Raw genomic sequence first — 12,595 nt, forward strand, 5'->3', positions numbered from 1 at the left:
AAATTTTTGCCACATCCAGTGTTTTACTATCTCCCTCACTACTACTTTGAAAATACCTTATTGCCTGATGAAGACATGAACATTTTTCTGTAAGCATTTTAATTAATGGTCTCAGCTTCTATCAGACTATTCCCAATTTTGTCCTTACTAAGATCGACTCATCCATCTACTACCATTTTCCTATTAACTATCCAGTGAAAACTTTTAGGTTCCAATTTATGTTGGCAGCCAATCTTTCCTCTTACTTCCTCTTTACTGCTGTCATTTTATTTTCACTTCTCTTCTGATTCTTTTAAAATCAACTTGGCTCTTGCTGGGAGTAACAATTTGTCACTTGCCGTATGCACCCTTTCTTGCTTTATCATTCTCCACATCTCTTATGTCATACGTGGACCTCTGAATAGTTCTTCCTGCTCTGCAGTAAAATATGCCTCACTCATAAGTGAAGTATATCTTTTTTAAAGCCAGTCCATTATCCTGCCACAGTTAAATTATGTTTCTAGTTTATCTGGGCCTGACTCAATGTCATCTTGTTGAATGTGGCCACCTTCCAATTAATTACTTTTGGTTTGGATTGCTCATCCTATTTTTTTGTAGCTAACCTAAATCTTATGATGATATGATCATTACAAACTGAACTTTCCTCTACAAAAACTTGGTGGACTTGACTGACCTCAGTTGCTCATAAACAGATCTAATCTTAGCTTGGTCAACAGAACAATAGCTAGCTATTGTTATGAATGACAGTTTTTCACAATTTTGATGTGTATTTTTTGTTCATTGTTTGGAATTCCCAAATTGAGATTAAACTTGATGAACATAATCACCTTGGGAGAGTAGTAAAGGAGTAGTTTACTACTCAGATCTGATATTTCACTGTCAGGCTTGAAGGGCAACAGATTGTTCGGACCTAAAGAATAAAATACAAATGGAACACAAATTAGTTCTCTGTTTCTCCTGGTCTGTGGGTGATCCCAGCAATCCCAATTCCAACAAAGGGCCACCATACAGGGATTTTGTCTCTGCTTACCCTCATGTCCCACAGAGGCTACAGGAGAAAAATGTAGAGAGAGTCATATCACAAGAGTGAGGGAAACAGCAATGACTACAGAGACAGACTGAGACGTGCGCAATGGATACTTCAATGAGGAGCAAGACAATGGTGAATATATGCTGGGAGCCAGGGAAGTGAGACGGGGAGAAAAGAGTGAGATGCAGAAAGATGTTAAAACAGAACAGTGTTAGAATGAGATTGAGATAGTCATAGTCATAGTCATACTTGATTAATCCCGGGGGAAATTGGTTTTCGTTACAGTTGCACCATAAATAATAAATAGTAATAGAAATAGTAATAGAAAAATAGTAATAAATAGTTAAATGTAAATTATGCCAGTAAATTATGAAATAAGTCCAGGACCAGCCTATCGGCTCAGGGTGTCTGACCCTCCAAGAGAGGAGTTGTAAAGTTTGATGGCCACAGGCAGGAATGACTTCCTATGACGCTCTGTGCTGCATCTCGGTGGAATGAGTCTCTGGTTGAATGTACTCCTGTGCCCACCCAGTACATTATGTAGTGGATGGGAGACATTGACCAAGATGGCATGCAACTAAGACAGCATCCTCTTTTCAGACACCACCGTGAGACAGTCCAGTTCCATCCTCACAACATCATTGGCCTTACGGATGAGTTTGTTGATTCTGTTGGCGTCTGCTAACCTCAGCCTGCTGCCCCAGCACACAACAGCAAACATGATAGCACTGGCCACCACAGACTCGTAGAACATCCTCAGCATCGTCCGGCAGATGTTAAAGGACCCCAGTCTCCTCAGGAAATAGAGACGGCTCTGACCCTTCTTGTAGACAGCCTCAGTGTTCTTAGACCAGTCCAGTTTATTGTCAATTTGTATCCCCACGTATTTGTAATCCTCCACCATGTCCACACTGACCCCCTGGATGGAAACAGGGGTCACCGATACCTTAGCCCTCCTCAGGTCTACCACCAGCTCCTTAGTCTTTTTCACATTAAGCTGCAGATAATTCTGCTCATACCATGTGACAAAGTTTCCTACCGTAGCCCTGTACTCAACCTCATCTCCCTTGCTGATGCATCCAACTATGGCAGAGTTATCCGAAAACTTCTGAAGATGACAAGACTCTGTGCAGTAGTTGAAGTCCGAGGTATAAATGGTGAAGAGAAAGGAAGACAAGACAGCCCCCTGTGGAGCCCCAGCGCTGTTGATCACTCTGTCGGACACACAGTGTTGCAAGCACACGTACTGTGGTCTGCCAGTCAGGGAATAAAGAATCCATGACACCAGGGGAGCATCCACCTGCATCGCCGTCAGCTTCTCCCCCAGCAGAGCAGGGCAGATGGTGTTGAACACACTGGAGAAGTCAAAAAAACATGACCCTCACAGTGCTCGCTGGCTTGTCCAGGTGGGCATAGACACGGTTCAGCAGGTAGACAATGACATCCTCAACTCCTAGTCGGGACTGGTAGGCAAACTGGAGGGGATCTACGTGTGGCCTGACCATAGGCCGGAGCAGCTCCAGAACAAGTCTCTCCAGGGTCTTCATGATGTGGGAGGTCAATGCCACCGGTCTGTAGTCATTGAGGCCGCTGGGGTGCGGCGTCTTCGGCACAGGGACGAGGCAGGACGTCTTCCACAATACAGGAACCCTCCGGAGCCTCAGGCTCATGTTGAATACATGGCGAAGTACTCCGCATAGCTGAGGGGCACAGGCTTTGAGCACCCTGGTACTGACATCATCTGGTCCTGCAGCCTTGCTTGGGTTGAGACGTTTCAGCTGTCTTCTCACCTGTTTAGCTGTGAAGCCCACCGTGGTGGTTTTGTGTGGGGGAGGGGTATAGTCATGAGAGTAGGGTGGGGGACTGTGAGGAGGGGTAGGAGGGGAGAGTGGAATATGTGTTGGTTGAGATAAAGATTGAATGTAAAAAGACTCAAGTGTAGGAGAGAAAGATCAAGTCACATTGATACAGCACTCTCACATCCCCAAATACTCGAAAACTATTTTTGTTTAGCTGTTTTTGTTTTATAAGTAAACACAAGGATAAGCAGTGCATGGTAAGGTTACATGATAACTAGTTTTTGGCAGTGATGACCAGATGAACACTGTTGGCCAGGACAGGAAGAGAACTGGCTTGTGTTTCCTGATATAGGGCAACCAGATTAACTGTATTCACCTTGGCAACAAACAGAGAGGCATCTCCAACAGTTCAGCCAGTAGAAATGCACTGAAGTATTAGATAATGTTATGTGTCCACATTTATCAGAATCAGATAATCATAACAATAAACAGGAGTGAAGTAAAACATGATGTCTATGCTGGCACCAACATCATAAGCTGTCCACAAAAACAATTCCACTCCCATATGCCTGGTGGAAACAAGACCCAAGGCAAATATTGAGAGAGATACTGAATGAGATGGACGGAATAGGAGTTGAGGATGAAGTAAGTGGCACATTATTGTAACAAGAAGTGGTAAGACATTATACTAAGGACACCTTGTGGAAGATCAGGAGGGGTGTATCCTACACATTGGTAGAAGGAGATTTTTTTCTTTGGGTGTGGTACAAATACTGGATTACATGTGAGTAGTGCATTGCCAGGTGAAAGAGAGGCATTCATCTTTACTGCTGTGCACGAAAACAGCTTGATAATGAGATACAGTCATGTTAGAGGAAAAAAAAAGTAACTAAGTATGGTGCCTTGTACATTAGGGTTCTACAATAACAGAGACGAGATCACTCACCTCCAGTAAAGAGGGCTTTGATGTGCACCGGCTGCAACGCCTCGTGAAACACAAAGACAGATCCCAACTGGCCTTCCAGGGAGGTAGGTGTGCCCCACTCTGTATCCTGTGTGCCGGCTGCAATCGTGTGGACGACGGCTGGCAACAAGCTGGAGTCTCTGGTGTGAGGTGCAAAGCTGGCGGGGAAGGACTGAGAGCGATTCAGCGGGTGGTGTGAGGTGAAGGAGAGATCCGGGGACTGAGAAGGAGATGTATTAACCGTTGTAGTCGTCCTGTGACCCGCTGAGCCAATGCAGCAATAGGTGAACGACTGAGGAGGATAAAATAAACACAAAATAAAAGTTCAACATTTTCATCAAAGAAATATTAAGAGAAATAAATAGGATGTGAGAGAAGTAGCTGCCAATATATGAATCAAACTCGTCAGGTAAATGTACAGGTCAGAAGCTAAACACAATATCCATTTTAAAACAAAATTGCAGGAGGAACTCAGTAGGCCAAGCAGCATCTGTGGGGGGGGGGGGGGCAAGGAATTGTCAATGTTTCGGGGGCGAGGCACCACACAGATTCTGCTTCAACTACTGAGTTCTTTCATTAGACTTCTTTGTTGCTCCACATATCAGCATCTGCATTCTCTCACGTCTCCATTTTAAAAACAAGATACATATTGGGATAGCCAGTCGCATCTTAAGAACAATTTACAAGGACATCCAAATCCCTCTGAATATCAACATAGCTGCTCTCTTTTTTAAAGCATTCAAATTTTCTTGTTGTCTCACCTCATGTATGCCTACATGATACTCCACCTCCCAACTCCTGATTGCTTCACATAAACCACTCTCTATCTTACTTTCGAACCTTCCTCACAAACTCCTTTCTACCTCACTTTGTAATACTAACAAACTTGGATAATTACATGTCGACCTTTCATTTAGATCATTAATATAGATTGTAAATAGTTGAGGCCTAAGCTGGCTTGTCGTGGCAGTCTACAAGTTACTTGCCAAACTGAAAATAACCAATTTATCTCCTCTCTTAGTGTGCTATACTGTATGCTCTATCAATGTGATTATGCCCAACCCTGTGAATGCCTAGCATATGCAATAACCATCTGTGAGGCACCTTATCAAATGCCTCTTATATTCTAGCTACGTTACCTCCACTGGTTCCATTTTGCTCCTTTTTACTATTCAATAAATGTATCAAGATAACTCAGATTAATCATTTTTTAATGCTCTGTTATAATTTCCCAAATACTGGATGAACTGGCCTATAGTTCCTTGTTATATTTACAACATTGAGAGGACATGGAACAGGATCACCAGAACAAGAGAAGATCCTTCAGCTTCTCAAGGAGATGTCTCCTCGTGTTCTATCAATAATCTCCTATCGAAGCAAAACCAAAGACAGATCTTGCAATGCGAAAACTGGCTTTTGAATTCCATTTCACATTTCACAATACACAATACAACTTTTCTCATTTAAATGTAAAAGAACTTAAATTAAATTATTCAGCATGTTACTCAGCATTGCATTTGCTTAGTTAAGGTTATGCTGAAGTATAACATGAACTCCAAGTATAAAGAAAGTCATAGTAAGACTCCTACTATTTTTTGCCAAAACTTTTAATCATATTAGTGAAAAAAGGGAAACATTCAGAAGTTTAAGATCGAGATCACTCTTACCTCATTAAGTGAAGGAAACCGTAACTGTGCAGTCTTCCTCAGGTACCCATCTGCGTAGATGTTTACCAAGTTCTGCCCGAAGGGTCGGCGTCCTGCGATGTGAACAATGTCAATGCAGTGCTGTAAACCAGAGACAGATAATTTTTGAGGGCATGACGCTGGGAGTGATGGGACAAGCACATGCTTTACAGATTCAGATTTAGATTCATTTATCACATGTACATCAAACCAGATAGGGAAATGCGTCATTTGTATTTGAAACCAACGCAACGCAAGGATGTGCTGGGGACAGCCTGCAATTGTTGCCACACGTTCTGGCAGTGTAGCGATGAACCTAGTACCATAATAGACACAACAGTTATCTGGAAGTTTCTTTATCTATGCTGGAACACATGAAGACTTGACATATTACTCTCCAGCAGCATGTTGTGCAGAAGTTTAATATTGATGTAATCTTCTGTAAGGAAGGATATAAAAATTGTTTTTACTGTAATATAGCCACTAACTGTTCCAAAGATGGGTGATTGGCCTGAAACATTAAATCAGTTTCTCTCACTTCAGATTCTTCCTGACCTAATGAGCATTTTCAGCAAATTTTGGTTTTATTTTCCATTTTTATATGCGGATCTTTAAAACGGGTCTGACAGAATGTTATTTTGTAGGAGTTGCCCATAAATCAATCTTCTCTAACGAAGCAGCGGTGTTGGCAGCAAAGGCAGAAGGCGGCTATGCTACTCTGAAGCACTGCGATTGACTATCTGAGCTACAGAAACCCTCGTTTCCATCCCACATCCCAAGTGCAGCCATTGGCTTGTAACAAGGACAGCCCCAATTCCCTACAAACCAAAAACCCGACAACAGTTACGATCCACAAAATTCAGCTGAACGAAATGAAACTTGAGAGAGATTTTCGTATGCTTGGCTTTTGTTCCCTGTGCGGTTGTCTTTTAACTGCTTTCTAAAGGAGCCCAGGGAAACCGTACTAGAATTTCAAGGAAGAATTCTCAGAGAATTCAGGCTTTGACGATAAATGAACCACGATGGATGGGGAGTGGCAGCAAGAGATGGCGAAGTGTCATACCCAGGTTGAGTCACTAAAGCAGCAGTCTTGGAGAGCTACAGTCATGTATTCTCTTTTTGTGCAAACTGCAACGACTAGCATCCCATCTGTGGTGAAGAAGGCCTCGAATCCAGTGCCACTGGCTGTAAAGAAACTGCAAAAAAAAAGGAAAACAGTTTGTTAAATGGCCTCCCTAGTATTCTGTATTCTCCACCTTCATTTTCAGTTTTAGGATCCACTTCCTTATCTCAGGAATGACTTGCAGTTAGAAAGCTTGGGTTCAAACAACACACACAAACTGCTGGAGGAACTCAGCAGGTCAGGCAGCATCTATGGAAAAGAGTACAGGCGATGTTTTGGGCCGAGAGCCTTCAGCAGGATAGGAAGCTTGTGTTTGTTATTTTCCAATACTGAAGCTAGGAAACAATTTTCTGAATGAAGGTCTTGGCCCAAAACGTTGACTGTACTCTTTTCCATTGACGCTGCCTAACCTGCTGAGTTCCTCCAGCATTCTGTATGTGTTGCTTGGATTTCCAGCATCTGCAGATTTTCTCATTTGTAATTTTCTGAATGTGCCAATTTGCTAACTTCATTTATCTGACTGGTGGCTCTCCCTGGCAAATATGGCTCTGCAAAGAAAGCCTCTTTCAGAAACTCAGTCCATTTGATTCTAAATCCACTCTCTACTCTTCCTATCCTGACAGTGTCTGAAGGAATAGTACAAACAGCTGAAGAACAGGTCTAGTAGAGGTTATATATAGGTTAATTTTGTTATACTTTCTCCAAGTGGCTCAGCCCCAGTTTCAGAGGAGCTGCAACAATCCAGCAGTTTTTCCAGACTCCAGCCCATCCAGTGTGATACCTCCTTCAAAGTCAGTGCTGTTGAATGTTGAACCTATGTCACTCCCTTGCTGTGGGAAAGTGATCAGAATCACGATGCCCAGAGGTGACAATTTGACCAATTCAATGTTTTTGGCAGCTCAATACCCTATTATATCACTGCAAAATTATTTCCCTGAACTGCCTGCCTAATTTCCTTTTGAAATCATTATTTGTTTCCACTTGAACGGCCATAGCCGGGAACATGTTCCAGATTGTTACCATTATTGCAGAATGAAATCCTTCCTCACATCTCTCCTCTTTTCCAACCTACCCACATCTCCTGCTGAAAAGCTTAAATCAGTGCCCCCTCTCCCTTGTTCCATCTGCTAGGAGGAGCGGCTATTTGTGCTCTATCTGTTACAATCATGTATACCTCCTGCACCTACGTATCTCCACAACCTCCTTACATTGCAGCTAACATGTCACATTCCAGAAAATACTCCTGTAAATCTCTGAATGTTCTAAAATGTGATCTATCTACAGCATCATAAGAATTCAATGTGATTAGACTGCTTTTAGTATGTCTATTTATAAAGCCCAAGATCTCATAAACCTTGCTGACTGCTCTCCAATATGTCCTGCTATCTTGAAAATCTGGGTATTCCAACCACCAGACACACACTTCAGAACTGTATCATTAGAACTATATTAACTCTTACATCCTTTCAGCTGACGTTCATCACTTTATGCTTCTCTGTCTTAAATTCCATCTACTGTTTGCCTGTTTATCCTGCTGGCATATCATGTGCCACCGAGTGATGCTGATTGGATCCAGGACCTAAAGACTCTTCTGGGTGAGGCAAAGATTCATATGCATCTTCTCCAACCTTGTTTACCGCAGTCTGTGATCTCAATGTGTGTCCCTCTAGGACAAAGTAACTGTTCTGCAGAGGACATATGCTCTGTCTACAAGGGCCACTTTGACCTTCTGGATACATGTCATTTCAACTCCCACTCCCTTTCCCATATCGACCTGTTTGTTCTCAGCCTTCTCCATTGCCAGGATATGGCCAAATACAAACTATATCACTTCCAGCCACTGTCACTCAATTCCACCTGTCCTTCTCCCCAATCAGACTCCATCTGCCCATCATCTCTTTCCCCAGTTGGTTCAACCTATCTCCTACCAGCCCCAGCTTCACCCCCACTCCCACCTCTTTATACTGGCCATTTCCCAATTTGCTCTCAGTCCTATCTCAGGGTTTTAACTAAAAACATTGTCAATGTTCCTGGATCCACATATGCTACCTGACTCACTAATTTTCTCCTCCTCTTTGTTATTTTTACTTCAATTAAATAGATTCTGCTGCTCACCCCCATCCCAATGACTTAGTCTCTTCCTAAGGCCACAATATTTTTCCTCATCAATACTGCCACCTGATTTTTTTCCCATTTCTCCATCTTTTTTGAAACATTTTGAATCCATGAATATTTAAGCTCTCAGTCCTCACCATTTTAACTACATTTCTAACATTGTCATATCATATTATTCCCACATAGTTACTTGCATTTATAGTTTGCCAACATTCTTCAACTCTGGGCATTTACAAACATACAGTACCTCTCCCTTTTGATTATCTGTAGCACTTTGTAGGCAATCCTTGGACTCAAAGATTGCTTGCTTGCACTCCAGTGTTCTGTGGGTTCTGATGAGGTTAATATTGAATCTATGTATTCTATTCCATGAAGGTAGGGCATGCTTGACTGTGTGGACTGGTGTTACTGAATTCTTTCTATTAGCACAATGGACCATCTCATGGATCTTAGTGCTTCTTCTCCCATTTAATCCTTCAGTGAGGATGATTTCCTTTTTTTTTCCCCAAAGTGATTTTGAGAACATCCTTGCAGCACCTGCTGGTAACCTCTTGGTCAGACAGAGCTCAGAGCAGAGTGTACTTTGAGGATTCTAGTGTCACACATACGAAAAATATTCATCAGAGCTTGTTGCATGTGATCAGAACCTTGATGTTGGCTTGGGAAAGAATGCTAACATTGGTTTCCTTATTCTGCCAATGGACATTTGTAGAGACATTTATAGCATCTTTCTATTGCTCCTACAGATATTCCAGGTCTCAAGTTCATACAAGAATTAATGTAGACTGTGAAAATAGTAATAGGTTTGAATCTTCTTTTCCTCAGATGATCAAAGCCCGTGTCAATAGACTGAGGGCCAGTTTGAATATTAATAATGCCCATCCTCACTGAGAGGTCATTCCAGATACTGTATGAAAAGTGATCCATATTTTCCTTCTTTAATATCATGTAACTTCCTTCTCTGAATAAATCTAATACTCTTGTTTCTTTATACCCGTTTTTACAACATAAACCTATATGAAATGGGAGTAGGAGCAGATCACACAGCCCCTAAAGCCTGCTTGGCCACTCAGTAAGATCACAGCAGAGCTGATTCTAATCAGCTCCTGCTTCCCACTCACCACCTGTACAGCACAAGCTTTTACCTTCCACAATAATTCTTGTGTGTGGCACCTCATTAAGTGCCTTCTATAAATCGGAGTAGTACAGTCTATTTGCCTGTTACCCTTTATCCACAGTACATATTACTTCTTAAAAGAAGTAATAAATTGGACTAACATAATTTTGCTTTCCAGAAACATACTGATTTTGATAATTAGCAATTAACACTTACAAGTGGTCGATTTTTGATATTTCCTGACAGTACAGGTCAATAACATTTGACCATTTGTATTTATACAGGTTGATAATATCTTAACTGATAGTTCTCATTTGCAATTATCAATTACAATTCCTACCTGTACAGTTGTTTCCTTTTTGGCCTCTTTCGTAATAAGTAGAAGTCCTCTCGTTCCTCATTCAGACAGAGCCATGCATGAAATGCAAAGCCATTACCTGGCCACTTATGGATGGTGGGAACCATTATTCCTGCCATGCTGGGAGTCAGGTCAAAATACTGCAGCACAGTTTCTGAGCTGTCTTTCTTTGCCATCGCTGACAAGGCCCGAATAACACGGGTGGTGTACGGGTGTGTTTTGCCATCATCAGTCCGAAGAAGTTTTATCAACTGCCGAAGCTCTGGAGGTTGAATGGAGAGACTGCCTAGTGACTGGAGAAGATCAATAAGGTTCTCGCTGCACTTCCTGTCGAGCTGTGGGTGGCAGCCCAAAGATGTCAGGACAGTGGGAAGCATTCCAGCTTTTACACAGGTGGCACGTGTCCACAGCGTGGCATTGCAGACTTTCTTCAGCCACTCAGAGACAAAGATCTGTAGATCACGGGACTTCAGATCAGGAATCCACTGCACCAAGATTAATAAGGGTTGCTCATTGTTGATCATTGTGAGGTTGGTCATGTTCTCATTTTCAATGGCCTGCAGACAGAAGGGAACCATCATGAGAGGTAAGTACTGACGTAACTGACCCATTCCTAAAAGCTGGAAGCAGAACAGTGACCATCACTTTTATTCTTAAGATAACTGGTAATGAAAGATAAATTGTAGGTTTTCCAGTAATTTGAATAGTAAGGAATGAAGGGCTATGGGTTTCATACAGAGAAGCATCACTGGGGTAAATGAAAAACCTAGATTTTGATAGAATGATGAAGCAAGTGCAAGGGGGCGAATGGCTTACCACTGCTTCTATTTCTCACGCTTCTATAAAACACCCAGAGCCCAAGAAGAAGATCAGTCCAAGTGAGAATCCCACTGTCTCCTCTTCCGCTTCACTGTAAGGTTTTATTACCAGTTATGGCTTTGTTGAAATTTAGTTTGCGTGACTTACATCCCCGAGCCTTCAGCATGGCATGGCCAGCCCTACCTACCATGTTCATGAGTTCTTGCAGGAGACGACTTGTTGGCTCTCCTTGGCTTTTCAACACTTCATACAGGTGGGAATAACCAATCCGCTCCTTAAACACCTCCTGTTGGCAAAAGAAAACACAAGTGATGTTTAAAGCAGATATATGAATATTGCAAGGACAAATCACCCCCGGGACATGGGACTGTTGTCACTCTTTTCTATATACAAACACAGTAAGAGTCACAATGTAATCTGCTAATTCTACCAGAAAGCTGATAAAAGCGAGTGAAAAAGACTTGCAGTGCCTTTCCCAGTCTCAGGACATCACATTGTGCTTTACCACCAATGAAGGACTTTTCAAGCACTGTTGCAATATGTGGAAATACAACAGCCAAAGGACTCCCTGGAAGCACAAAGAGTAAAGAAATATCCCCCAGAAATCCATTCTGGTGGTGGTAGTTGAGCAATAAATTTTGGCCAGGTGCTTGGAGAGCACTTCATTCTTTCTTCAAAATAATGCCCAGGGCTGCTTTGCCTCCGGCTATGAAGCTAATCAAAGCCTCGGCCTAACATCTCATCCAACAATGGCACTTTGCACAGTGCAAGACTGTGTAAGCTTAAAATGCCATCTTTAAAAAATGCTCAAAAGCTCTGCAGTGGAGCCAAATAAAAGATGCTGAACAGAAAGAACAATAAATAATTAGTAATTATACCTCAAGTGAAAGATTGTGAAATCAGGGCAGATCAAGTTTCCTTCGAAACTGAGGTAATGGTTTGTTTTGATTTTTGCCTTTATGGTAAATAAAATCCTCAGGAGAAGCAATAACGCTATTCTGACCCAATGGCAATTTCAGTAAAGGAACAAAAAACAGTGGCTGTTGTATCAATCTGCATTTTCATGAGTTTAAGTCATTCATTGAAGGGTTGGGAGTGATGATGAAATGAAGGACCAAAATTGGTTGGAAGAATTCTGTTAGAAATTTCCACTTGAAACTATTTCAGTGGAATTGTTGATCCACTTCTTCCTCCAAACAGGGACCTGCTCCAGGGAATAGCAAATTTCACAGGGAGGTGATTATAAGCAGACAGCGGCTAAGTAGAAGTTTTAGGCTAATGAGACCACATGTATTTTAACACAGATGTGATATGATTTAACACATCCCCTGATATGAAGTGCCTGATTTCAATTCTTTGTCCTATGAGAATATGGCTGCATAACAAGAAATGCAGAGAAAGACAAAAATCTAAAACAGGCTGTTTGGTAATAGAGAGGTTTACGGTAAAATTGGGAGGACACTGGAACTCCAGATATCATACCTTGGCAGAGGGTGAATTCTTCATGATTGCTGTCAGCACTCTGATGGCGTGCACTGTGATGGAATCCGATTCTTTCTCAAATACCTGCAAAAGGGGCAGATTA

General features: G+C 42.0%; 1 protein-coding gene across 4 annotated transcripts in view; it reads right to left on the reverse strand.

Moving 5' to 3' along the window:
- nbeal2 (neurobeachin-like 2) overlaps positions 1 to 12,595 on the reverse strand; it is a 231,554-nt gene that overhangs the window by 94,268 nt on the left and 124,691 nt on the right. For all 4 annotated transcript variants that reach the window (XM_063057260.1, XM_063057242.1, XM_063057257.1 and 1 more), the window contains 7 exons: positions 12,493 to 12,576; positions 11,198 to 11,296; positions 10,174 to 10,748; positions 6,542 to 6,674; positions 5,461 to 5,580; positions 3,776 to 4,085; positions 828 to 910 (listed from right to left, as the gene is read on the reverse strand). In XM_063057260.1, the coding sequence (XP_062913330.1) occupies positions 828 to 910; positions 3,776 to 4,085; positions 5,461 to 5,580; positions 6,542 to 6,674; positions 10,174 to 10,748; positions 11,198 to 11,296; positions 12,493 to 12,576 (1,404 nt within the window). The remainder of the gene's footprint in view (positions 1 to 827; positions 911 to 3,775; positions 4,086 to 5,460; positions 5,581 to 6,541; positions 6,675 to 10,173; positions 10,749 to 11,197; positions 11,297 to 12,492; positions 12,577 to 12,595) is intronic.

This window comes from Mobula hypostoma, chromosome 1 (assembly GCF_963921235.1).
Source record: "Mobula hypostoma chromosome 1, sMobHyp1.1, whole genome shotgun sequence".
Classification (NCBI taxonomy): Eukaryota; Metazoa; Chordata; class Chondrichthyes; order Myliobatiformes; family Myliobatidae; genus Mobula; species Mobula hypostoma.